Here is a 25,630-nt window from a genome sequence, read left to right on the forward strand (position 1 = left end):
TCAGCAGGGCAGACTTTATTAGTGATATCAGTACAGCAGAGGTGCCCATGGAGCAAAGGGGAGGGGACCCATGCCGGGACCGGTCCCCTCCTTCTGCCCCTGCCGGACCCTGCGAAGATGGGGCCTGGCCTAGACCAGTTCCTCCCGCTCCAGTGGAAACGTGGTGGTGGAGAGCCTGGGGCTGGCCTCGCTTCTTGCTCCTCTTCTCATCCACCCAGTATTGTCACTTCCTTGCAGGATTAGATCTCCCTCCCAGCCCCTAGGCAGGGAACCCCAGCTACTGGGGAGGGGCAGCTCTGGTCGGGGGTGGGGTGGGCCCTGAAGTCTAAGAATAACCTGTAGGGCCCCTCCCTGCCCCGTGCCCTTGAGTTCCCTGGGGCCCAACGCAAGCAGGTGGAGGGAGCAGAGGGCTTCAGGGCGTGTGCGCCCCCAGCCGTTTGGGCTTAAGGGAGCCCCACAGCGACTGAACGCCCCTGCGGACGGTCCACCCTACACGCCGCGCAACAGACTCAGCTGGGGGTGCCGGGAGGCAGGAGGTGGAGGCCTGGGAGCGGGCATCCAGACACTTCTGGTAGCGGAGCTGCAGAGAGGCGGGGGCGGGGGGGGGGGGCGGTCACGCTCCAGCCTGCCCCGTGTGGGCCGGGGGCCACCGCTCCACCACCCTACCCGCTTACCATGCACGCAGCCTGCACGGCCTCTGAGAGGCTGGCAGCATTGGGCTCACACCAGAACATGTGGCAGCAGAAGGAGGCTGGGCCGGCAGCCATGATGAATGCAAACGTGTGGACATCTCTGCCCACGGCCAGGAAGGACAGGAAGCGCACTCGGCACTCCCCCAGCACTGCCTCCGTCTGCGGGGAGGGGAGCCAGTTAGAAAGGAATAGCCCGGCCCTCTTATACTGGGTGTGTGCATCTTACTGACGGCCCTTCCCCTCATTCCCGGTCTCCCCTCCCTGGCAAGGCCCCTCCATACCTTCTCCACCCAGGTCTTTACCTGCTGGTGCAAGATGGTGAGGGTGGCAGGGGCCACGCTGACGTGACTTGGGGTCCACTGCTCACGGCTACTGGAGGACAGGACCGATTCCAGGGCCCCATTTATCACATCTACTCCTGAAAGGTAAGGATATGAACATGGCAATGCCGGAGGTGGAGAGAGGATACCCCCGCTGTACACTAGACTTTCCAGCTCTGCCCAGTCCAGCCCAGGGCCTTTGCTCCATCCCCACTTCGCTAGCCTACAGCCCCGGATGCTGCTGTATCCCTTCCTTGGTACTCTCCTGCTTGGCTTCAGTGACTGGCACTTTTCTAGCCTCTTCCACCTTGAGTCCTAAGCTTGGTTTGCTTCACTGACTCTCCTTCTCCAGCCTCCTAAGCAGACTGAGCCACCAAAGCTGTCCTCTCCATACCCTGCTCTCCACAATCAGACATTCCAGCGCTTCACACCACAATCCCTTCCAAATCGGCCCCTATAGGCCAGTCCTAGCCAGTCCTCAAGATCCAACCTTCATTTTTGTTTTAAAGATTTCCACTTGAGGAATGTTTACTCTTGTGTCAAGCCGTGCTAAGTCATTACAGTGCACTACGTCATCTACAGTCTCACAAAAGATCCCTTTATCTCCATTTTATAGATAAGGAAACTGAAGCTGATAGAAACCAGGGAATAAACCTTAGGTCACACTAAGAAATGGGGATCTGAAGGTAAGCAGTCTGATTCCAGGGCCTGGGTTCTTAACCAGGCCTCTCCCCTGCCCCTTGCCTATAGTCCTAGTTTCGGAACGAGAGTGCTGTCAAAATCTTAGTTGTGGGCTTCCCTGGTGGAGCAGTGGTTGAGAGTCCGCCTGCCGATGCAGGGGACGCGGGTTCGTGCCCCGGTCCGGGAAGATCCCACATGCCGTGGAGCAGCTGGGCCCGTGAGCCATGGCCGCTGAGCCTGCGCGTCCGGAGCCTGTGCTCCGCAACAGGAGAGGCCCCAGCAGTGACAGACCCGCGTACCGCAAAAAAAAAAAAAAAAAAAAATCTTACTTGTACTCAGTAATTTCTATGACTTGCTCAAAAGCCAAGGAACGCAAGGTTCCTGGCCTTTAGATCAATCAACTTTCCCTTGTAACAATATCTCCTCTACTTCTAACTGCTGTTAAACATTTCCACCCGTGCACCCCACTTCTGCTTGTACTCAGCAGAGAACCAAGGCAGGAGCACACTGGCATGGTGGGGCATGGGTTCTGTTCCCTGCACTGCTCGTGAGCTGGCTGTGGCATCTGGGTACCATCGCAGTGAAGAACTTAGGGTGAACGATGCCAATGCAAAAGCACACACCTCTGTGGTCTGCTCTTGGGCCCTCGTGCCCCTTTCAGTGCCTCTGGGCTCCCACCAGGAGCAGAACACATGGACCCTTTGAGGGCAGAAAGCAGATCTTCCTCGAAAGTCCTCCCTCTTGGCCTTGCTAGCCTTACCTCTGGCTGGATCAAAGCCAAGCTCCTCTCCTAAGCATGAGGTACTCCAAAAACTGGCCTCATCCGATCTGTCAAGCTTCATATTTTACTGCTCCGTGAGCTTCAAACGATTTATGTAGCATTATTAACGTCTAATCTTGGCGAATGCCCAGCGAGGCAGATGGGGAATACAAAGTAAGAGAAGAGGATGCCCTTGAAGGACAGACTGTAACTGAGGGAAAAGCCTCTGTCTAGAGGGCCCTTCCCCTCTTGACTGTCTGCGAAACTCCCAGTTCTCACGCCTCAGAGTTCACCCAGGGCCCACCTGGGAGGCCTTCCCTGCTGTAGGGCAGAGAGGGTGTTGCGGGGACAACTCTCAGCATATCTTGTAACTGCTGGGAACCCTTTCTCCACACTGGGCTGTGGCCACCTCAAGGACAGAAACCAAGTTTCATTCATGTCTGTGTCCCCAGTCCTAGCACAGGGATTATCTACTGAAGGAATTCCAGATGCTTGAGCAAGTCACCCTCGAGGCAACATGGGCAAATGCATGCACCCAAACCGGTATAACCAAGCAACCCAGGAGCCACAGGAGGGTGACAACACAGGCAGGAGTGGGTGGGCCAGGGCAGCCTGCAGAGGGCTCAGATGTGAATGACATTGATGCCAGTCAATGGAAAAGCTCAAAGATCATGAGTGCAGACCATACATCAAACTGCTTAATAAGCAGATGGAGCTGCGGAGGTGGCACCTGGCCCCAGGATGGGGCGAAGCAGCATGCAGGCGGGGAAAGCAGTGGAACTAGGTGGCCCGGAAAAGGTCTATTTGGTAACAGCTCGGGACTGAAACCTACACCCTGACCCCAGCCCCAAGCTCCCAATCCCCCTTATATCCTTATTTTTTGTTTGTTTTTGTTTTTGTTTTGGTGGTTTTTTTTGCGGTACGCGGGCCTCTCACTACTGTGGCCTCTCCCGTTGCGGAGCACAGGCTCCGGACGCGCAGGCTCAGCGGCCATGGCTCACGGGCCCAGCCGCTCCGCGGCATGTGGGATCTTCCTGGACCGGGGCACTAACCCGTGTCCCCTGCATCGGCAGGCAGACTCTCAACCACCGTGCCACCAGGGAAGCCCAATGTCCTTATTTTTTTTCCATCTCAGTTGTAGCCTTCTAACATACTATATAATTTACTTATTTTATCTATCCTGAATAGAATGGCAGCTACTTGAAGGCAGGAATCTCGGTCAGTTTTGCTCATTAACACCAAGAACCTAGAGTAGTGCGGGGCACAAATCAGGCACTCAATAGTCATTTGTTGATGAACGAATGATTAATGAGTGAATATTGCAGCTTCAGGAGGGATCAATGTTAAACTCATGGAGGTTAAAAAGGGAGCACAAATAAAGCACGAAGTGGGACTTCCCTGGTGGCGCAGTGGTTAAGAATCCGCCCGCCCATGCAGGGGACACAGTTCGATCCCTGGTCCGGGAAGATCCCACATGCCGCGGAGCAACTAAGCCCGTGCGCCACAACTACTGAGCCTGCGCTCTACAGCCTGCGAGCCACAACCACTGAGCCCACGCACCCCAACTACTGAAGCCCGCGTGCCTAGGGCCCATGCTCCACAACGAAGGAGACCCCGCTCTCCGCAGCTAGAGAAAGCCCGCGCGCAGCAACGAAGACCCAATGCAGCCAAAAAATAAATCTTTAAAAATAAATAAATTTATAAAAAAAACAAAAATAAAGCATGAAGTGAGTTTAGGGACTACTGTGTGAAAGCTGTGGCTTCAACAGAGCAGACCCACTGAGCTGATGGACGGCAGAGGGGCCGTCAAGGGCTACAGACAGTTGCTTTAATGTGGTGAGAACTTATGTGAGTGGCAGGTGGACAGGGGAGTACGGTAGTAACTGCAAGAGGCATGAAGTTGGGGGTGAGGGAGAGGAGGAAACCAGCACAAAGGTGAAGGGCTCAGCCACGCCTCCTTCCTGCTCCCCCAGCAGGACTTTCTCGCCTGCGGTGGCAGTGCCACGGAATCCAATCCACTCCTCTCTGCAAATCCAGGCCTTCCTTCAAACCCCAGCTAAATCCCCACCCTCTCCAAGAAGGTTCCCTCACTGAATGTAAGGTGCTGGTCACTAGTCAGCATGGTTTGAGAGGAAGAGCAGAGAACTGAAGATGACCAGGGTTAGAGTCCTTGGTCTACCATCTCCTGGGCTATGTCATCTGAGGCATTCTTTCATCTGTGTGTTTGTTTATCCATTCACCCAACACTGTCAAGTTCTTCCTAAGTGTCTTTTGACACGACACCCAAGCATTTCTTAAAGCCATCTCTTTTTTTCCCCTCTGACCTCACTCCTCCACTGTCCATTAAATGTTGGAGGGGCTCACCGCCAGGCCCAGACTCGTTTGCCTTCTCGCAATGGTTGCCCACTTTCCGGGCTCGATCTTCTTCACACTCGTGGCTTTGATTACCTCTCTAACCCAGTGGTGCCCACACTTGTATCTCCAGCCCAGACCCCTCCTCCGTGAATCCAGATGCCAATGTGAGTCTGCCGCTCACCTTCCTGAAGGCACATCAGACTCAGCATGCCTGAAAACTGAACTCAAATCTCCAAACCCAAACTGGCCTCTTCCAGTGCTTCCTACCTTTAGAGAATGGCACCACTATCTGGTTAGCTCCGAAAGCCAGGGGTCAGCCTTAATGCCTCTGTCCCTCACGCCACATCCAACCAATCACCAAGGCCTCTGCTGACTTTAATTGTCTAATCGTCTCTTGAATCCACACACTCCTCTTCAGCCCCAGCACAGTCCAAGATGTTCTCATTACTGGCCACAACTACTGCAAGGTCCTCCTGGGTTCCCCACGTCCCCCTCCACCTGCTGAGCAGCCTTCTCCACTGGTATAGCCAAGGTGAGCGTTACGAAACTCCAATGATTACGCCTAGTGCGCTCCAGAGAAATCCTCTTCTAACTCCCTGCCGCTCTTAGGACGAAGAACAAATCACTAACGTGGCCTACGAGGTCCCGCAGGGCCTGACTGCCACCGAGACCCCAGCCTCATCTGGCGCGGCTGGCCCTCTCTCAATGCCTTTGAAGTACCAAGGTGCCTCCCATGATGGGTCCTCACACTGCTCACTCTGCCTGGAGTGATCTTTCCCGCTTGACTCCTGTCTCCATTCCACCTGGCCACATTAGATCCTACTCATTTTTTAAGTCTCAGTTCAAATGTCACTTTCTCAAGTCTTTTTGGACTCCCTAGACTAAATGAGGCTCCTCTGTCACACAGTTTCATAGCATCTTGCTACTTTCTTTCAGCGAATGACTCAACTTGTAATTTTACATTTATTTATGTGATTACTTGATTTATTCCTCTTTTTCTCTACTGTAATCTCCTGTAACCTCCATGAAAGCAGGGCTGCGGCCATTGTTCTCCCAGGACCTGGTACATGGTGGGCCTCATAGGTATTTGCTAAGTGAATGAACAAGTGAATAAAAGGCACTGTAAAAGCACTAGAAATATGAGTGGACCTAATGGTCTCTAGCCTCGGTTTACCTATAAGGTGGGTATCATCATAATCCCAGCCTCACAGGATCCACAAGAACTAAGTGACATGTAAGGGAGTGCTTTTCAGGCAATGGAGCACGTCGACAGATATGCTCACTGCTTCCTCTCTAGATGCTCACAGCCCGTGCCCAACCCGGCTCCCGGCTGCTCCAGCGCTTCCAGTCATCAAAGACCCACCTCCCAGCCTAACCAAAGCTTTTCTGTGGGATTCAGGAGTGGGTCTCCCTATACGCCCGGTTCACTGGTTCACAGTGAGTGAAGGCAGCTGGGACAGAAGTACAGGAGGTGGGATGCATTTCGAAGGGCAGGGAGACGTCAGCACGAGGAAGGTCTGGCAGGAGGGGCCACTGGGAGGCAGAGGGCGGGAGCAGAGTTTGGGGATCAAGGAGGCGGTCCCTGCGTGAAAAAGGACACACATACCAACAGGCTTAGCAACAGGCACGTTCCCCAGGTAATAGACTTGGAACTTCTGTACCAACTCATTCTTAGGAGCTGGGAATTCCACTGCGGGGAAGAAAGAAGAGGATCAATCATAGCGGCAGACCTTGCTCACTGCCAGTCCCCACCACCAGGGTATAAGCTGGACATTCACCCCGCCAAGGCCCTACCTCCACCCCCTCCCCCTGCCTCCCTTTAACCAAAGTCCCTCCACTTATTTGACCCAAAGAATTGAGCCTCCATTTTTCTATCACCCTGTCCAGTAGCTCGTGCCTCTTCTTGGGTCACCCCACCCTTGCCCACAAAGCTGAGACAGACCTGGCAGGGCTGTGACACTGACCTTGGAAAGGGACATCCACAAGTTTAGAGTGGTCCAGAGAGAGTCCATTTACCAAGCAGCGGGCGTTGCGCCGTTCGGCCATGATCTGCGGAAGGGGGAAGGGGGAGGGGAAGAGCGAGGGAGGGTGCGTTAGGCTTCACAGCCCTGGAGCCCCCCACCCCGCCTCAGTGACCCCACCCACATCCTTGTAGAGCAAAGGTGGCAGCTAGCCCAGGGTGCGAAGGGGGCCGTGCCTTAGAGCAGATCTCATGCAGGCTGGTGGCGATGTTCTTGGCGGGTGCCTCACAGCGAAACACGTGGCACTTGAGCACCTGGGTCAGCTTATCGCGAGCCACGTAGGCAAAGTCCCTGTTGGGGGGAGGGGCACCTCAGCGTCTCCCAGTGCCCCCCGGTGCCGAGCCTCATTCCACCCCACCCACGCCCTCCCCATCCATCGCAGCTCCTCCAGGGCTTCTGCCCTCGGGATGGGGTGCTGCGGGCGCTGCCTCCCGGCCGGAGGACAGACAGGCAAGCATGCCGAGGTCGAGGAGGACGGGCGAGCACAGCGGGCAGGAAGGGGCAGGGCAGAATAGGGGAACTTGGGTGCTTCATGGCATCTGGTCCAGGTGTGGGAAGAGGAACGGTCAAGGCAAATTAGGCATAGTACCTCTCTCTGGGTCCGGCAGCACAAGAGAGGCAAAGAGCAGAGTTAGGGAGGAGGGCCCCACTCTGACTGCCCGCCCCCCCAGGACCCCTGGCCCTGCTCCCACCTTCCGCTGTCCCGCCCGACGCCCCACACGCGAATGCTGACGATGGGCTGGGTGTGCAGCAGGGCCTGACTGTGCGGCTCCACCAGCTTTAGCGTCTCATCCTCCAGCTGCAGCAGCAGATCCTTTCCCTGCAGGCCCAGGAAGCGGACGCTCAGCGGTGCCCCAGCTGGGAAGGTGGCTGAGCTTTGCCACTTCCAGCTTGAGGGAGGGTGAGCCCCAGCTCGAGGGCCCTTGCTTTGGTGTCGGACCAGCCACCCTGCAGCCCCCCTCTAGTAAAGGTCCCACCTGTCACCTCTAACGAGACTCCTTTTATCACCCCCATCGCCGTTAAAAAACCGTCTCCCAAGGTCCCAACGTGGAGTCACACGTCCATCTCACAGGCTGTCACCTGGTGGGTGCGCACCTCCCTCCCCAGCCCCTGGGGCGGCAGCTGGGCTCTCCCAGCTCTCACAGTTCCCTTCACTTCTCCGTTGCCCGGCCACCCTGCCAGCTCAGGCCCTCACCTCCCCCCAGCCCCCAGACATGGGGTCGTGCAGATTGTTTTTGTGGTAGGAGAGCTGACGGATGCAATTGTTGACTGCCACACTGCTGCGGCCAGGGGCCAGCTCCTCCTCCGTCATCTCCACCCAGCCAAGGGAGCGCACGGCGAAACACTGCCAGACACAAAACAGGGGGCGGGAGATAGAGGCTCTGAGCTAAAATCGGAAGAGCCCCCAGCCCAGGACGCAAGGAGGTTTGCTGAGACCAGAGGAGTTCCTGACTCAGAACACAGTGGGTGGGAGGGTATAAGACTAAGAGGCTCTACAAACAGGATATAGTTGCAGGAGGGGTGCTGGTCTCAGACGAGACCCCTGCCAGTCGAGGAAGCGTCTGAGCCAAGCCTGGAACAGCCCCCTGCCAGGCCACGGGACTGGTTGAGTTAAAAACTGAAATGCCTCCCACACAGACACAGGGGTCTCTGCTGAGACCTCAAGAGCTCAGGACTTGGCAAGCTGTACTGAGACCACAGAGGCCCGCAGAACATGACCCAAGGGGCATTCCTGTACACAGGGGGGCCCAGCGTGGGAACGGGCATTGGTCTTGAACAAACCTTGATCCCTGGGTTGGCATTCCGTGGGGGCAGCTTCTCCTCCTCTTGGGGCAACGGCTCTGGGCTGGAGGCAGGTGGTAACACTTGGTACAGGCCCCCAAACGGGGAGCTGTCCCAAGGTCCCTTCCCACTGTCAGCCCACTGTGTCATGCCTTCCCACTTACCTGAGGCTCTGAGCTGGGAAAGGCAACGTCCCCTCCTCAGGGTCCTTCAGTCCCAAATCCATCGGGGCCTCCTCACTGGGCTCATCCTTGGGAAGGGGAGAGAGGAATCAGGACCAAAATGATGCCCCTTCTCCAGCTCCTCCATTGTGAAGGAGGTCCCCTCACTCACCTTCCAAAATTCTCCATCCTCGAAGCCTTCTCCATGCGTGAAGCCGGTCCAGGTGAGCTAGGAGGGGTGGGAGCCAGGGGTGGGTGGTTCATCTAGCAACAGCAGCGCCACCCTCCCCCCGGGGTCAAAACCATCAGGCCCGCGAGCCTCACCTGGGACTCTTCTCGGGGGCTGCTCCCCTGTGATGGGGAGGCCTGGCCCGGGGGCTCCCACTGAGTGGTCCCTGTTGGGATGTGCCAGTAGTAGGTCCCTGAGGTGTCCTGGACCCTCATCCATCCAGCTGGCAGGTCGGAATCCGTCTCGAAGGCGTTCGGGTTCCAAAAGGAATCTGCTAGGTGGGGGGGTCTTGGTGAGGGTCTGCCCACCCAACAAGCAAATCATGGGTGCTATGCCCAGTCCCCTCCCAAGACCCCATGGTGGAGGAAGGGCAGGGGAAGGGCTCCAGCACAAGGTTCCTGCTTCCTCCTAGAGCTTGAAGTCTGGAGTCACAGCATGGGGGGCCCCCAGCGGGAGACGTGACTCAGGTCTCCTCCCGGGCTCTGCTCCTGGCTAACATGGCCAAACAGAGGGAAGGAGGGAGGCAGAGAGAAGGGAAGGAGGTTGAGTGACCCCAAGTGACCTCCTGTCGTACATACCCGGATCCCAGGTGCACACACTTGGCAGCTCCTGCACACACAGGTGCACACAGACATACAACATATACAAGCCCTACCACATACCTGCACAGCCACCACAGACCCAAGGGTGTACGCACACGGGAGACGCCCGCAGACAGCAGGTACCGCGTACGGGTGCGCGCGCGTCCGCAGGGGCAGACACACACACACCAACTCCAGCCGTCCACTAATGCGGCCACCACACAGAGGAGTGCACACACAGCGACACAGTCCAGCCCCTGCCCCGTGTGTGTGCGGAGACCACACCCACAGTGACCCCCAAAACATGTGTGGGTACCACACGGACACTGAGTACACATTCAGACACACAACATATGTCAGCCTCTGCCACACGTGTGCAGATACCGTAGACACCCACAACCTAACCCTTGCCACACACGAGTGCAGGCAAACATTCCACGCACAGGCACACACACCACGCACCTGTGACATAGTCCCTCCTCCCCCCGCAGAGCCACGCCACTCCAGCCCTGCAGCCCAGCTCAGGCCTCCACCACTTCTGCGCTCCCTGCCAGCCCCGCCCCACATCATGCCCGGGGCCCGTGCTGCCCCTCACCTGGGCTACTGTCCTGCAGGACGATGGCCAGGAAGAAGTCCTGGGAGAACATGGCGCTTGTTCCCAGCCCCTCCTGCCTCCACCCTCCCTCCTCACAGCCCCTCCAGCCCAGCCAGCTGGGCTCACAGCCTGGTGCTGGGCTGCAGAGAAAAGCTCATCCCGCCCCCTTCTCACCAGGGCAGAGCGCCTGCCAGGCAAGATCCTCCCCCGCCTGGAGCTCACTAGGGAGGGGCCAGGACCACCAGGTAAGGGGACCCCATTGGGGTGGGGATGTGGGGTAGGGCTCATGAGACCCCAGCCTTCCCTGCTCACATCTCTTCTTTCTAATCCTGCGTCCCCTCCCCCCAGTCCTGAATCTCCATCCCACCCCAAAGCGGTCACCTTGGTGCCACAGTCAAGCCCAGTCTTAGGGACACCAGGAGGCTCAGCCCTTCAGGAATCCCCCAGCTACCTGGGGCCCTGCAAAGCCTAGAGCTCTCAGTACAAACAGGGTGTGGCTTCAAGGCTCCCGGGGATCCCTCCCCTGCCCAGAACCTGCCCAGCAGTTCGAGCGGAGAGTGGGCTTCAGGAGCTGGGCCCCAGCAAGCTGGAGGCTGGGCTTGGGGCTTCCCAGCACCAAAACCCCTCACCTGCCAGGGCCCAGCTAGGCTGCAGCGTCTCCTCGGCAACCGCAGCACCAGGACCGGCTGGGAGCGCCCAGACTGCTGACGTGCTTCCCGTTACCAGGGAAACCAGGAATCCTGACTGGTCCAAGAGGCAGCACTGAGGGACAGGCAGTCCCCAGACCCAGGCTGCTGGGCAAACAGTCACGGAGGGCTGGGAGTGGGCGTGGTTACACCAAGGTGGCTGCATACGTGATGTGAGGGTCATTGGGGCCGAGGTGCCTCACTGCCCTCAGCTTCCAAATGAGGTGGGCCCACCGAGGAGGGGCTCTTCTTGCCCATCCAGCCTCTAGGTACCCATTACTGCCTCTTTCCCCCCCACCCTCCCCTCCCCTCAGGCCCTAGGGAATTAGAATGCCCGCCTTTTCCCCAGAGACCCTCCATCGTCTTCAGGGCTCTCCCGACGAACCTTCCAGGAACACCACACCCAGGGCAGCCGCGCTCCGCAGAGCCACACCTTTCTTCCTGAAGGGTCACAGACCCCTTGAATCTGCGGACCAGTTCACCATCTTCTGACTGAGTCACACACACCAATCCGTCTGCCATCCCTGTCAGCCTGCACCTTCCTGCTTCAAAGAGCTTCATCCTTCCCATCTGTCCTGGAGGGGCCGCTCTCCCCCCTTGACCATCTGGGAGGCCCTTCTGGAGCTTGGCACGTCTCCCTCCAAGCACAGCCCCACCCCGGCCTTTGCTTCCACAAGCACGCGTTTATTCAGGAATGTACACTTTCACTCCTGCACCAATTCATTCCGGTGCTCCTTCACGCACTCAGAGGTTCATGTATCATTCATTCACCCACGCATGCCTCCCAGGCTAAGCCAGATGTAGTCATTTGCTCAGGAGTCAGGAACGCTCTCCTTTCCCCACCCCCACGCACGCCTGTAGTCCAGACTACTAGTATCTTCTACCTGGGTCAATGCAGCAGCCTCACGAAGGGTCTCCCTCTTCCTGTTTAGTCTCCTCCAGTCTGAGCTGCATGCTACATCCCAAATGACTGTCCCAAAATGCTAACCTTCTCTCCAGTTGAATACTCTAATTGTTTTCTCCTTGCCCTCAGGATAGAACCCAAATTCCTCTACAAGGTTTGTTTGCTGTTATGAGCCCCTAATCGCCTGCCTCTTAGCCTTACCTCTGACCACCCTCCATACCTCTGGTCTCTCTCTCCCTGCCTGGGACACGCCCCTTATCCTCCCTGAGCCCAGCCTCCCTCCCCTCAATCTTGACCCGGCACCAGCCACTCCTCCTTCCAGCATCAGTGTAAAGGTCGCTTCGCAAAACTGACCCACCCCCTCTCCCCGACCATGCACACAGGCAGGGTGCGTGATGTCCCTCCTGCACCTCCCCGACCCCAGGGCCCAAACAACCTGTTTACTTCTGTCTCCACCCTAGACTGCGAGTGCCATTGAGGGCAGGAACATCTGACCCCCGCAGTATGTATTCTTAGCATTTAGGACAAGGCCTGGCAATGAGTATGAGCCCAACACAGGTAGGAAAGTTCATTCATTCAACATTCATCATTTGGTCATCATTCATTCATTCATAGACGCATGCATGCAATCAACAACTTTGTGGAGATCCTAGGGTGGGAAGGAGAAACTAATGTTCGCTCAATTCTACCACATTCCTACAGGAGCCCAGACCTCCTCCGTGGCCTTCCTGGTCATAGCAACACAGTTACAAAAGAGGCAGTGACGCAGCCCCTTCTGCTACCCTCAATTAACACAGCCTCCAGCAGAGCTTGATCCTTGCCCATCCTCTCGCCACACCAGCTCGCTTGCTGAGGTCACTGCCCACACCCAGCATACCCTTCCCAGCTCTTCAGCAGTTCTGTCCTCCCACTCCCAGAAAGCTCATAGGAGCGGCCACTACAGTGACCATTCAGGGGCCCCAGAGCAGCCAGGCTCTCCATTATTTGGTCCCAGATTCACACCCCCTAAGGCAGAGGTTGCAAATAAGCAACCTGCAGTCTGATGTAAACCTCAGATAGATTTTGTTTGGCCTGCATGGTGCTTTTTTAAAAAACAGACTTGGTTGCTAACATTTAGAAATTGGGATGTTTCACATCAATATCTAGTTTTCAGTTTCCCTTGAAAAGTTACACGAACTGGCTCCATTGAGACTACATTTCCCCCCACCTAACCCTATAAAAACCAGCTGGAGTGGAGTAGTAGCTGTTCCCTGCAAAAGGGACCCAGGCAATGACCACTGACTGCCGCTAACATCCCCCTAAAGACAGGCAATCAGACTTTGTCTTTGGTAGAATTACTCGATAGCACCTGTGAAGTGTTCTTACAAAAACAAAACACAAAGAACCCCTCAAATCTGAATCTGATCAAGGCTCTAGAATTCACTGTCAATTTATAGGAAATCCAGGGAAAGAGGAACATGTTCAACACCACACAGGGAGGGTCTGCAAATCCAGACCACGGAAAGCCCAGGGCAAACAACACAGTGGCTTCAATTAAAACAACAACAAAACACTGAGCAAAAATAGAGAGATGGAGGAATAATGTACAGATCAAAAGAAACCTTGACATATTGACTATCAAAAGGTCTGTTCCTGGGCTTCCCTGGTGGCGCAGTGGTTGAGAATCCGCCTGCCGACGCAGGGGGTGCGGGTTCGTGCCCCGGTCCGGGAAGATCCCACATGCCACGGAGCGGCTGGGCCCGTGAGCCATGGCCGCTGAACCTGCGCGTCCGGAGCCTGTGCTCCGCAACGGGAGAGGCCACAACAGTGAGGGGCCCGCATACCGCAAAAAAAAAAAAAAAAAAAAAAAAAAAAAAAAAAGGTCTGTTCCTATTTGGATATTGATGCAATGAACCAAAACTTTTTTTTATTATTATTATTTTTTTTTTTTTTTTGCGGTACGCGGGCTTCTCTCTGTTGTGGCCTCTCCCGTTGCGGAGCACAGGCTCCGGACGCGCAGGCTCAGCGGCCATGGCTCACGGGCCCAGCCGCTCCGCGGCATGTGGGATCTTCCCGGACCGGGGCACGAACCCACGTCCCCTGCATCGGCAGGCGGACTCTCAACCACTGCGCCACCAGGGAAGCCCCAAAACTTTTTAAAAAGAGTGGGGAGGACGTTTATCAGACAACTGGGAAATGTAAACATTGACTGGATATTCGATGATATTAAGGAATTATTGCTAAATTTCCGTAGGCATGATATTGACATTGTGGATTTTTTTTCAAAAGAGTTTTATCTTTCAGAAAGGTATGAATGAGTGGGGACTTCCCTGGTGGTCCAGTGGTTAAGACTCCGAGCTTCCACTGCAGGGGGCGTGGGTTCGATCCCTGGTTGGGGAACCAAGATCTCGCATGCCGCATGGTGCAGACAAAAAAAAAAAGCATGAGTAAACATTTACGGACGTATTTGCTTCAAAATAACCTAGGCTGGGGCCCAGGAGTAGGTGCGGGTATAGATGCAGCAAGGTTAGCCACGTGTTGCTAATTGTTGAAACTGGGCCATGGGTAAATCAGGCTCGTTATTCTATTATCTTTGAATATGTCTGAAAATGTCCATAGTAAGTTCTTTGAAAGGGGATGACATGCTGCCCTTGGCTCATCTGAACTGCATGCTCCCTGCAAAGGTCCCCCAGTTTGGGGTCTGGGTAAGGTGCCTGCTGCCTGGTGTGGGAGGAGTCTTTCCTGACACTAACATCCAGCCCAGGCTTGTGGCTGCAGCCCATTATCTCTGCCCTTTGCTCCTCAGCTGTCTGCATTTCTATGTGACACTAGCAAATGCAGAGATTCAACTTATTTAAATGGGACACATTTAATGGTCAATCCTGGGAGTCCTAATATCTATCCCCCCCACCCCAACAAAGCATATGTTTATTCTTCCTTTGCTTCCTAACTTTTAGTCAATATCTTATTCCTGACTAAACAGTACTCTTGCAACGTCCTGTGTGGTGCTCTGCACACAATACCCCACTCTTTTCCAAATAGACCTCTGTGGGGAGGAGCTGCCTCTAAACAACAGCCCGGAGTGCACCTGGGGGGCTCATCGTGCTGTAGGCATCCGTGACAGCGTAGGGCCAAGAGCTCGGGTCTGCACTTGGACTTGGTTTAGATCTCAGTTCTACTGTGATCTCAGACTGTCTGTGACCCTGGGAAAGGACGAAACCTCTCCAGGCCTCTATTTTGTCACCTGTAGTATGGGCATAAAAAAACAGGATTCCATACGATAACGCTGAGAACAGCGCCAGTACCTGGTAAGTGCCTCATAAACAGACCTAGGCCACCATCCACTGGGAGTGTGGGATGGATGAGTCTATCAACTTGTTCAAGCACTCTCTGAATGTAGGGGCCGTTTCCTTCAGGAAAACCTGGGCGTGGCCTGCTGAGGACTGAGGATACAGGCTCTGTGACTCACGCCCAGGCTGGCCCTCTGTACGGAGGGACCCCCCGCTCTGCCCTCTCGCCCTCCCACATTCCCCACAGCAAGCTCCACAAGGTACCTGTGTCCTCCGGGGAGCCGTAGGAGGGGCTGCCCTGGGATAAGGTGGCCCAGCTCGAGTCCTCATCACTGGCTGCACTGTTCCGCATGCCAAACAGAAGGCTGGCACTCTTGCTATGCTCTCGGGGGCCGTCTGCGAGGGCCTGGGGCCCGGGGGGCACCTCCGCACTCCCCAGGGGCGCCGGCAGCCCTGGGGGAGAAGACAAGTCGTCCTCGTCTTCCTCCTCTTCCTCGTCATCCTCCTCGGCCTCCCCTGCTGCCTTCTCCTCTCCCTCATCTGGGCCCTGCTCTCGGGTGCCGATGATCAGGCCGGGTCCTCGGAGCCCTCTGTTGGCCGCATTATGGGCGGAGAGCTCCAGCTCAGAGTACAGGTGCATCAGGCCTTTGGGGCCCAAAGGTGCCATCTCGGGCTCCTGGCTGGCTTCCTCGGCCAGGGTCAAGGTCACGTTGCGATTCTGGTCACGGTGGGCTGTGGCGGCCCGCCGGAGCTGGTTCTGGCCCTCCTTTAGCCACTTGGCATTGGCGGGGCCCGGCTCGGGTCCCCCCCCCTCCCCCATGGCGCTGCGCAGGTCCTTGGGTCCCACGGCCGTGGCCTGCAGCTTGGCGTTGAGCAGCTGGTTGTGGGCAGCGTGCAGGGGCAGGGGCAGGCTCAGCGCGGGGCCTCCGTGGCTGTTGGCATTAATGGCCGACTGGCTCAGGGATGATGGACCAGACATGGCCTTGGCAGATCCTGCAGGCGGGGAGGGGAGACCACGTTGAGCCTCCAGGTCAGGACAGCAGCACCCCTGCTTCTGTCCCAGGCCTGTGCCCTGCACCTCCTCATCTCCCTGCGCTCAGCAGGCCAGCACACACCGCTGTGTCCGCTGAGCTATTTTCCCAGGAGAATAACTGGGCTCGACTTCTGTCCACCATCACCACCACCACCGGCTCAAACCCCACCCTCACTGACCAGGCCCAGGCCCACAGTCCACCCCATCCCCAAATCCCCAGCCCTGAGCTTGCTGGGATAGCACAGCCAGCCCCTGCTTTGCCCTCACTCCCAACTGCAGAGACTCCACACAATGGCTCTCTGTGCGTCCCCACCCCCAGCTCATCCAACTGGGGCTTGCTGTGCCAGGGGCACAGATGGTGAGGGACTGGCTCGTGTGTTCTGGACACTGGATACTGCCTGCCCCCTTCCTCCTGCCACACCGCTATGCACAGCCCCACCACTGTGAGCTCCCCACGCTCTGTTCCTATCATCATAAATCGCTGGGTCCAATCAGCCCCCGAGCCCACCCCATCCTAGAGACCATGAAGACAAGAGAGAATGAGCATAGACCAAGCCCTGAAGGGCAAGGTCCTAGGAAGGCAGGCCATAAAGGAAGGGCCTTCAGCTCCAACTCGTGGTTCCTTTGACCAGTTGAAGCAACATTTTGGTGACTGTTTCGATAAAGTATCTCACCTCGGGTACCAATTCCTCTGCCAGCCCCTATAATGCCCCATGCCTGGGTCACTGCAGGAGTCTTTGATCTGGACCCTCCAGCCCTTCAGGTCTTTGCCCAAATGTCACCTTTTCAGTGAGGCCTTCCCTGGATACCCTTTGTAAACCTGCAGGCCACCGCGGCCCCTCCCAGCAATCCCCAAACTCTCCCCAGCACCCAACACCATCTGACAAGCTAATTTATTAGTTACTTTGTTCAGTGATTGTCCGCTCATGACTCTAATTTCAGTTCCATGGTGGTGAGGATTTTGTCTTTCTTGTTTTTTTTTTTTCAATGTAGTATGCCTAGGGCTTAGCACGGTGCTGACACAGAGCAAGAACTCAATAAATATTTGTTGAATCAGTGTAGGAATCTGCCCTCCCATCTGCCCCAGGCCCCATTTCGCATCTCCTCTGCCAGTTTCAGAAAACATACTCTGGTCGTGTTACTGTGTCTCAACCATGGCTCACGAGGCCCCAGCCAAGCTCCACCTGCCCTTCAGGTGAGGTCTCCTGTCCCACAGTGAAAGTCCACCAGTCCTATCCCCTCGGACCCCCTCCTGCATCCTCAGAAGCGCTTCGTGGATCACCTTCTCCTCCGATCAGCCAAGCCCATCACCCTAACGATTGATCTCACCCTCAAAGCCCCATTCCACCCTCCCCATCTCCCTGACCTTCCACTGCTAGGCTTCTCTCCTTCCCTGACCCCCACTATAATGTGCTCACTCCCTGGACCCTCCCTGGCCACCCCCTCACAGTTTATTCTCCCTGACCAACCACTATCCGACTGCGTCTCCGCCTGACCCTCTTAGACACCATCCTCCCCTCCCTGATACCCTCACTCAGAGGTCTCTTCCTACCTGACCTCCCCGCAACATGCAACTCTCCCCTACGGACCGCCCCCGAGGCACACCTTCCCCTCAGACTCCCGCTGCACAGTCCTTTCTCCTCAGTTTCTTACCTGAGCGCTCTCCACCTGCCTGTGTGCCCTGAGTTCTTTCTCTCCTTGAACCCATGGCCCCAGTGCTCTCTGTCTCCACAGCGCAGCTCTCAACCCTGAGCACTGACAGCCCGGAGGTGTTCAGGCTGCCCCGCAAGGCTCTGCCGTCTCTCGGGTGCAGTGCCGGGTCCTGGGGCAGGGACTGTAGCTCGCCTTTCCATCACTCCTAGCCCCTCAGACCCTAGCACAATGCTATGCACACATCTGTGAAATAAATGGGAGAAGGTCCCTGTCCACATGTCTGCCTCACATGTAACTACCTGCTGGTCTGCTCGGTATGGCTCCACCTCGGCAATGAGAAAGCTCGTGGCCACCGGCATAAATGAGAAAGGCAGACGGCCCTGTCTCTACCCAGAACCACAGTAATCTTCCAGAAATGGAAACCAGATTGTGTCACTCTCCAGCTCAAAAAATCAGATGGCTCATGACTGCCTTTAGGATAATGTCTGTACTCGTTAGTGGATCACCAAGAGCCTCCCTGAGCCAATGCCTATGACCTCTCGGGCCTCCTCCCCGTCCCGCCTCCTTCCCACCTTACACTCCAGCCACAGGAAGTATGGTGGATTCTAGAACATGTCACGCTCACACGGCCCTGGCTCTTTGTTTACACTGATCCCTCGGCTTGGAATCCCGTCTCCCCTTGTGAGGACCTCTGCTCACTACTTGGCTCAGCGGTCAAAGCTCCTAAGCAGTAAGTCTTTTCTGTTCAGTCCCCTATCCCCATCCTCACGTGCCCATTCCCTCCCTGGCTCACCATACCCAGTACTGCATTCTGTCCGAACATCTGAGACCCTGTCTCATTCAACTTCGCACCCCACTGGCAAAGAGAGTGTGCTGTGTGTCTGCACAGAGTGGGCCGCTGGTCAGGATGGAGGGGTGAGAGGAACAGGAACTAGGAAGCTCAGAACTAATTGGGGATAGACACTGAGACAGGCTGGTGTGGCCTCATGGGCTGGGGCTGGGAGTGTCCGGGAGGGTGCTGGAGAATGATGAAGGGTCCCTGAGAAGGAAGTAGGATGGGGTCCTGGACAGGTGAGGGCTGAGATCTAGGAAAAAAGGGAGGGAGGGAGCTAGCTTAAACCGATACCCTAGCTCAAAGGCTGCTCCTTTGAGTGGCATCTCCATGAGTTTCAGGAGATGGAAGACCGCATGACTCTGCCACACTCAGAGCATCATAGGGATGCCAGGCCCTTCTCTGAAGCTGCAGTGTATGGAGCCAGGTTTCTCAGTGTTCAGGCCAGGACCAACCTCCTTAGCATTTGGAAGTGTGGTCTGGGAAGGGCACGTGCCCCGCGAGGCTGGGACAGTGAAGAACCAGGGTGACTGCAGGGCAGGCCTGCCCATCTGGTCATGGGGGCAGAAAGCACTGGGGGAGGGAAGGGGGAAGTTCTGCTGTGTGAAGAGTGCTACAGCCTGAGCGCCTAGCCCAAAGCAGTGCGGTCTCCTTCACCTCACTCTTTAAGGTCAAAGGATGACCAGCTGCCCAATACCTTCAAGAAGGGGCACAACCTAACCTCTCCCCTCTCACTGGTGCTACCCATACCTGGAGCCTCTCAAAGGATGGAAAAGACAAATGGATTCTGGCTCAAGGCAGGGAGCTGGGCGGAGCCCTCAGGGAAGGAGCTGAAAGAGTGGCCACTAAGCCTGAAGGGGCTGACAGGAGACCACACGGGTAGAGAGGCGAGGCCTGCTCAAGGTCAATGGTCTTCTAACCTGACCACTTACTATATGCCAGGCACTGTGCTGGGCATGGGGGGAGGGTGATGAATAATAACGAAATGACTGTTCCCCGAAGGAGCTCACGGTCTAGCAGGGAAACAGTCACTGAACACCTCGTTACAATGCAGTGTAACGGCAGTACCTGGCACTCGAAGCACTCCCTATTTGTTGAATAAGTGATTGACTATTTTGATGGGGAAAGAACAGGGCACCTATAGGAGCCCGAGGCTTACTTTGACCGAGACATTGGCGAAGACCTACCTGCCTGAGACAAGAACACGACTCTCCTTGGACCGCCCCCTTCACCATCCCTCCCTCTCAGAGGATGACCCCCAACGCACTCCCAGTTCACGGAGGAAATGGCAGCCATCAGCCAGAGAACATCCTCCAACCTACAAACTCAGCACCTATCCTTTTATCTCCTTTTTCCTAAAACCAGTTGCTTCACCTGTCACTTAAATCCTTCCTTTCATTTCTTTCCAGGAATTGTATGCCACTGTTAATCCATTTTTTTCTTCTACCTAATCAACCGCTCCTCAGCGGGATCCACTGTCTCCCAACTTAAACACAGAATCTTTCTTGACCTGACATTCTTCCAGCGTCACTTGCTGCTCTCTTTTCTCCCCCACATCCGCAAACTTCTTGAAAGAGCTGTCTTCGCTCACGGCTGCCATATCCTCACCTGGGTCTCACTCTTCAACTATTCCCAGTCCTGCTTCCACTCTCAACATGCTTCAGTAACAGCTCCTACCAAGGTCAACGTGACCCCTGTGTCATTTAATCCAACAGACCCTTGGAGTCCTCATCCTGCTTGTACTCTCAGCAGCATCTGACACCGTGCGCCTCGCATCCAGCTTTCATCCACGGCTTCCACACGCTACATCTCCTGGTTTTCTTCCCACACTCTAGTTACTGCCTGGTGGTTTCTTACACTCCTTTGCTGGCTCTTCATCCTCCACCAGCCGTTACACGCTGGAGTTTCTCACAGCTTGTTCTTATGGCCTTTTTTCTTTCTCACCCGATATTCGACACAGGTATTCATTCATGCCCATAGCTTCAGGTGCCCCCTACAAATTGATGCTTTCCAAAAGTACACCTTCATTTCAGACCTCTCATCTGAGCTCTAGACACACACATTCAACTTTCTACTCAACATCTCCACTCGGATGTCTCAAAGGCCTCTCAAACCAACATATCCACTCATGTTTCTCTCTCCCACACCTTAACTGGTCCTTTCAGGATCCTGGCTCATGGAATGACATGACCACCAGTTCTGTTCTATAAACCAGGAGTAGCAATACCATTCTTTTTTTTTTTTTTTTTTGCGGTACGTGGGCCTCTCACTGCTGTGGCCTCTCCCGTTGCGGAGCACAGGCTCCGGACACGCAGGCCCAGCGGCCATGGCTCACAGGCCCAGCCGCTCCGCGGCATGTGGGATCTTCCCGGACCAGGGCACGAACCCGCGTCCCCTGCATCGGCAGGCGGACTCTCAACCACTGCGCCACCAGGGAAGGAAGCCCAGCAATACCATTCTTGACACCACCTTCTCCCTCACTCCCCACATTCAATCCATCCCCAGGTACTGACGATTTTCTATCCAAGAAAAATTTTTGGACTTGATCGACTCTCTGCATCCACTACTGTCAAGAGTCCACACCAAGGACAAAGACTTTAAGATCAAAATTCTTAACATGCCCTCGATTGTCCGGCTCAGCCTTCCTCTCCAGCTTTGGCACTCTGCTGTCCAGCATCACTGGCCTGCTTTTGATCCCTCGAAGACATCATGCTCTCTCTTTCCATCAGGTGTCTGCACGTGATTCCCCTTCTGCCTGGACCCTCCTTCCCCTACCCTCTCAGTCTAATTCCTTTGCCTCTTAGGTCAAATGTCATGTTCTCAGAGACGCCTTCCTTGACCCTCTCTCCCTACCTCCTAGTCCAGTTTAGGTGGTGCTCTTGCGTGTTCTCAAGGCACCATTCACCTTTCCCTTCATGGGATTTATTACATTTGTAATTTTATTCTTATCTGATTTTCCCCTAAGACTGTCAGCTCCATGGGGACAAGGACACAGCCTATTCTGCTCGTAATTATATATTCAGTGCCTGACAGTCCCTGGTATATATTAGGCGCTCAAAGCATACTTGTTGAATGAATAAATGATCAGATAGTTTTGTTTTTTTTTTTAAGGAAAACACTACGTTAGAGTATTAAGAGGGGGTAGGCAAGAGGGTATGTTATCAGAGCAATCAAGGAAAAAAGGGGGGGTGTGGCCTAGATTAAGTTTGGCAGCAGTGGGTAAGATGCAGTGAAATGAATGGATTTGTAAAATACTTAGGTAGTGGATGTAACAGAACTTGGTGACATAAGATGTACAGAGTGAGAGAGAGAGACATTAATCTAGAATGTTGCCTAGGATTCCAGCTTGGGTAGCTGATTGGAAAGTATCCATTTCTGAGAGTTGAAGGAGGAACAGATTTGAAAGAAGGGGTAGAGAGGGAACATAGGAAAGATAATACAGCTTGGGATCAGTAAGTCTGGAAACTCCTGTTGGATTTCCAAGGGGATGTCATGAGGCCAGTTGGATGTTGCGTCTGGAGTTCAGGAAAGAGATCTGGGCAAGATGTATAAATCCGAGAATCATATATATATATATATGTGTGTGTGTGTGCATATATATATATGTGTGTGTGTGTGTGTGTGTGTGTGTGTGCGCATATATATATGTGTGTGTGTGTATATATATGAAATTTGAAGCTTTGAGAGTGAATAAAGGACCCGAGGAGAAAGTGCAGAATGAGCGAAGATGGCCCAGGAAAGAACCAAGAGCCTCACCAGCATCTAAAGAGAGGGGAAGGAGGTAGCAAATGAGATTGAGAAGCAGACAACGCTGCAGGACAGAAACCAGGAAAACGTTTCAAGGAGAGCTGACACACACCACTAATACTAGAAAATGGAAGGCGGATAATAGGGAAGTGTCCATTGGAGTTGGCCACATGGACATCTCCAGTGACCTTGGCTTGAGCAGTTTCCGTGGGTGCCAGAGACAGAAGACCGAGTGAAGTGAATTAATGGGACGTGAGGAAATAAAGACATCAAGTGTAGACGAGGTTCTGGCTTTAAGGAGTGGAGAGAGCTGGGCCTCTGAGGTACTGGGAAAGCAAGAAACGCACAGGCAGATTCAATAGGTTCGAAATATCCTCTGAATTGGCAGCGGGAAAACTGCTCCTAATGGGTGCTCCTGCCAGTGCTAGGCCTCCTGGCCGAGGGGGGGCCACAGCGGCCCCAGGGCACACCCCTCGGTCGCCGAGGGCAACAGAATGCGGCTTGACAGATGCCAGGCCTGGGACCCTGCAGGAATCCGTGCAGCCTCTGAGCTTACCTCACCACACGACCTCTTCCCAGTCCTTGACCTCCCCTCCCCCATCCCCTAGTCCCCATCCCCCATCCCCCCACCGCCCCTCGCTTCCCTTCCCCTGTTCTCGCTCCCTATTCATCCCGGAGAGGCAGCAGGCAAAGGTCGGGGAGGGGACGGTGTGAGGACCGAAGTAGAGTCCGACCTTGTAAGGGGGAGAACAGGAGGGTAGTCGGAATACGCGGTGGGAGGGCCGCGCGCGGGGATGGGGCCTGGCGGGGGGACGCGGGCCGCCGCGGAGCTCGGGCTGCGGGGTCCGCCGGCCACTGGAGGCCGGGATCCGACCGCCCGGGCTGGGTCCCGGCAGGGGCAGCTCCTACCTGCGCGGGGAGGCCCCAGGCCCAGGTGGCGGAGGTGGCTCAGGCTGCAGGGCTCGGGCTCCGCGGCGGCTTCTCCATCACAACATCCCCCGCCCAGGAGCGCGCGGGCCGCGGGGCCGCGCCCGGAGCAGCGGAGGCGCGCGCGGGGCAGCGGGTGGGGGAGGGGCGCCATCTTGGGCCGGACGCGGGCCGGGGAGCTGGAGCCCCTCGGCGGCGTCACTGGTGGCAGCCGAGCGGGGGGCCCCTCCCTGCGGGACCCTCGGGCCTCGATGAGTCCAGCGGCCCAAAGCCCCTCGCCGGCCGCCATCCCTGCGCCCGGGTCCCAGGGTTCCAGAGCGCTGCCCCAGCCTCCGCCGACCCCCGCCCAGCCCGGCACCGCCCTCCACCACGAGGCCTTGGACTCACCCTGTGCGGCCCACAGGGCCCCGGCCCCGCACCCCGGCGGGGCGACTCACCGAGGGGTTGGAGCGGGAGCGGCTGTGGCAGTGCCAGGGCCGCGGCCGCGCGGGGAGGGGCTCCGAGGAGGCAGCCTGCTCTGCTCTTGCGGCAACACTCCGTGACGTCCTGGTGGAGAAGCGATGAGGGCACAGCGTTGGTGATAATAATAGCTCTTATTTAGTGGCCGCTTACACGGTGCCGGGCCCTGTGTTAAACCCGCTATATGCGTTCGTCCTCACATCAGCCCTGTGAAGTCGCCACTATGATCATCCTCAGTTTTCAGAGGCAGATGCTGAGGTTCAGAAAGGTAAAACGACTTGCCTGCAGTCACAGGTAAGTGGGGGAAACAAACTGGAACCCAGATGTTTCTTAACTCCCTGCCACTGCTGCTGAACATGAAACTGTGACACCAAGGCCTTGCAGATGTGAAGAATGAATCGCTCCCTGGTGGAAATTCACAGGAGGGAAGGAAGAAGGGGGAATGTGGATGAAAAGTGTGAAGGAAGGAATGATGGGCCCCAATATTGCACAGACTCCCTGGATAGTGAGATAGTTCCCAGCGGTCAGGTCAGTGGCACAAGAGGCTTTCAAAGGTAGTGAGGGGGAATATTACCATCCAGAAACCCTCTCCTGGCTCATTCCTCTAAGGCAGACGATTTAATTTATTGTAACTACTAAGTACTGAGCAACTGACTCAAGATGCCCTCAAGGTACCTAAAACTAAAAATGTCCAAATCTAAATTCATTGTCTCACCCCCTTTATTGGCCTTCTAAGAAGTTTCACTGGGGTGAAAAAAAACCCTCCCCAGTGCATGTGTGCACGAACACGAACACACACACACTCATACACACACACACACAAACACTCACACACACACACACACACACACGACTGGATGCAGCTCCACTTTATCCATCCCAGTGAGTGGTACCACCATCTACTGCTTGCCTAAGCCAGGAGCCTCAAGGTCATCTTTGACTACACTTTCACTTGATTTGAGGTGAATATAAATGTTTTAACTCTCTGTTATGGAAAATTTCAAATATATATAACATAAGGAGACAGAACAGTATCATGAACCCTCATATACCCATCATTCAGCTTCAAACATTATCAGCTCCTGGACAAGAATTTATTATGAATTGACAAGCTTCTATGATATATGAATCATGTACCAAGTCCCAAGCTAAGTCCTAGGGACCCAAAGATGAATCAGATTTGACTGTCACCCAACCTGGAGGGTATAACATGTGACCTTTGTCCTTGAAAGGTGAGTAAGAGTTACCCAGAAGAAGAAAGGTGTCCTCATTCATTTGATCATTCTCTCTCAACAAATCATTATCATGTGGGAGGCACTGTCCTTGGTGCTAGGAACTTGTAAAGAAACAATATTGAGTCCTTGCCCTCAGGGAGCTTGAATAACAAGGGAAAGAGATATTAAACATATTAGAAATGTGATGAGTATTTTGAAGATGTACATGATGCTATGTGAATGGACTAAATTTGGTCTGGGGAGGTTTGGGAAGGCTTTCATATGGAAGGGCACTTACGTGAAGGGAAGGGGTGAAGGAGATAGAGGTTATCCAAAAGAAGAGAAAATGATTCCAAGTCAAAGGGGAAGTCCAGTAATGGGTGGCCGGTATGGGTGTGGAGAAGAATGGCATAAGGTGAGGTGGAAAGGTGGACAGGTACCAAATCAAGGAGGGCCTTGTATGTTAGGCTTAGGGTTTTGGACTTTATTTTAACGGCAATGGAAAATCAACATAGAGCTTGAGGCAGGGGAGGGGCATGTTCACCCTTGCAATTTAGATCACTTCTGGCTGCTAAGTGGAGGATAGATAGGAGGAGAGCAAAACTGGCAGGGTGGGGACGAGTTAGAAAGCAATTGATATAGGCTAGGTAGGAGATGACTGTAGTGGTGGGAGTAGGGATGGAAAAAATTGCATAGGTTTAATAAATGTTCAGGAGGTAGAATTCACAA

General features: G+C 55.0%; 1 protein-coding gene across 7 annotated transcripts; it reads right to left on the reverse strand.

The window, feature by feature from the left end:
• APBB1 (amyloid beta precursor protein binding family B member 1) lies at positions 1 to 23,287 on the reverse strand. 7 transcript variants are annotated; one of them, XM_065882893.1, is made up of 15 exons: positions 15,865 to 16,015; positions 15,301 to 15,420; positions 9,097 to 9,272; positions 8,945 to 9,001; positions 8,776 to 8,861; positions 8,612 to 8,675; positions 8,025 to 8,174; positions 7,522 to 7,649; positions 7,419 to 7,424; positions 7,006 to 7,120; positions 6,773 to 6,857; positions 6,415 to 6,498; positions 995 to 1,110; positions 675 to 851; positions 413 to 580 (listed from the first exon to the last, which is right to left on the reverse strand). In XM_065882893.1, exons 1-15 carry the CDS (start codon positions 16,013 to 16,015, stop codon positions 413 to 415), a joined length of 1,683 nt encoding a protein of 560 aa, XP_065738965.1. The 7 variants fall into 7 exon arrangements, with proteins under 7 accessions (XP_065738964.1, XP_065738967.1, XP_065738965.1 ...); XM_065882892.1 differs by lacking the exon at positions 7,419 to 7,424 and adding an exon at positions 23,211 to 23,287 and having other exon boundaries at positions 1 to 580; positions 15,301 to 16,029; XM_065882895.1 differs by lacking the exons at positions 15,301 to 15,420; positions 15,865 to 16,015 and adding an exon at positions 10,807 to 10,858 and having other exon boundaries at positions 1 to 580.
• Positions 23,288 to 25,630: the final 2,343 nt, after the last annotated feature.

This window comes from Phocoena phocoena, chromosome 8 (assembly GCF_963924675.1).
Source record: "Phocoena phocoena chromosome 8, mPhoPho1.1, whole genome shotgun sequence".
Taxonomy (NCBI): Eukaryota; Metazoa; Chordata; class Mammalia; order Artiodactyla; family Phocoenidae; genus Phocoena; species Phocoena phocoena.

Bases quoted from the DNA above. Each gene is read 5' to 3' on its own strand.
- APBB1 (XM_065882891.1), bottom strand. From the start codon at position 16,015: ATGTCTGGTCCATCATCCCTGAGCCAGTCGGCCATTAATGCCAACAGC. The intron at 6,858-7,005 runs GCACGGCCCCCT...CCCCTTCCGCAG, and splicing joins TGCATGAGATCTGCTCTAAG to ATCATGGCCGAACGGCGCAA. The intron at 581-674 runs GTAAGCGGGTAG...GCCTCTCTGCAG, and splicing joins CCGTGCAGGCTGCGTGCATG to CTCCGCTACCAGAAGTGTCT.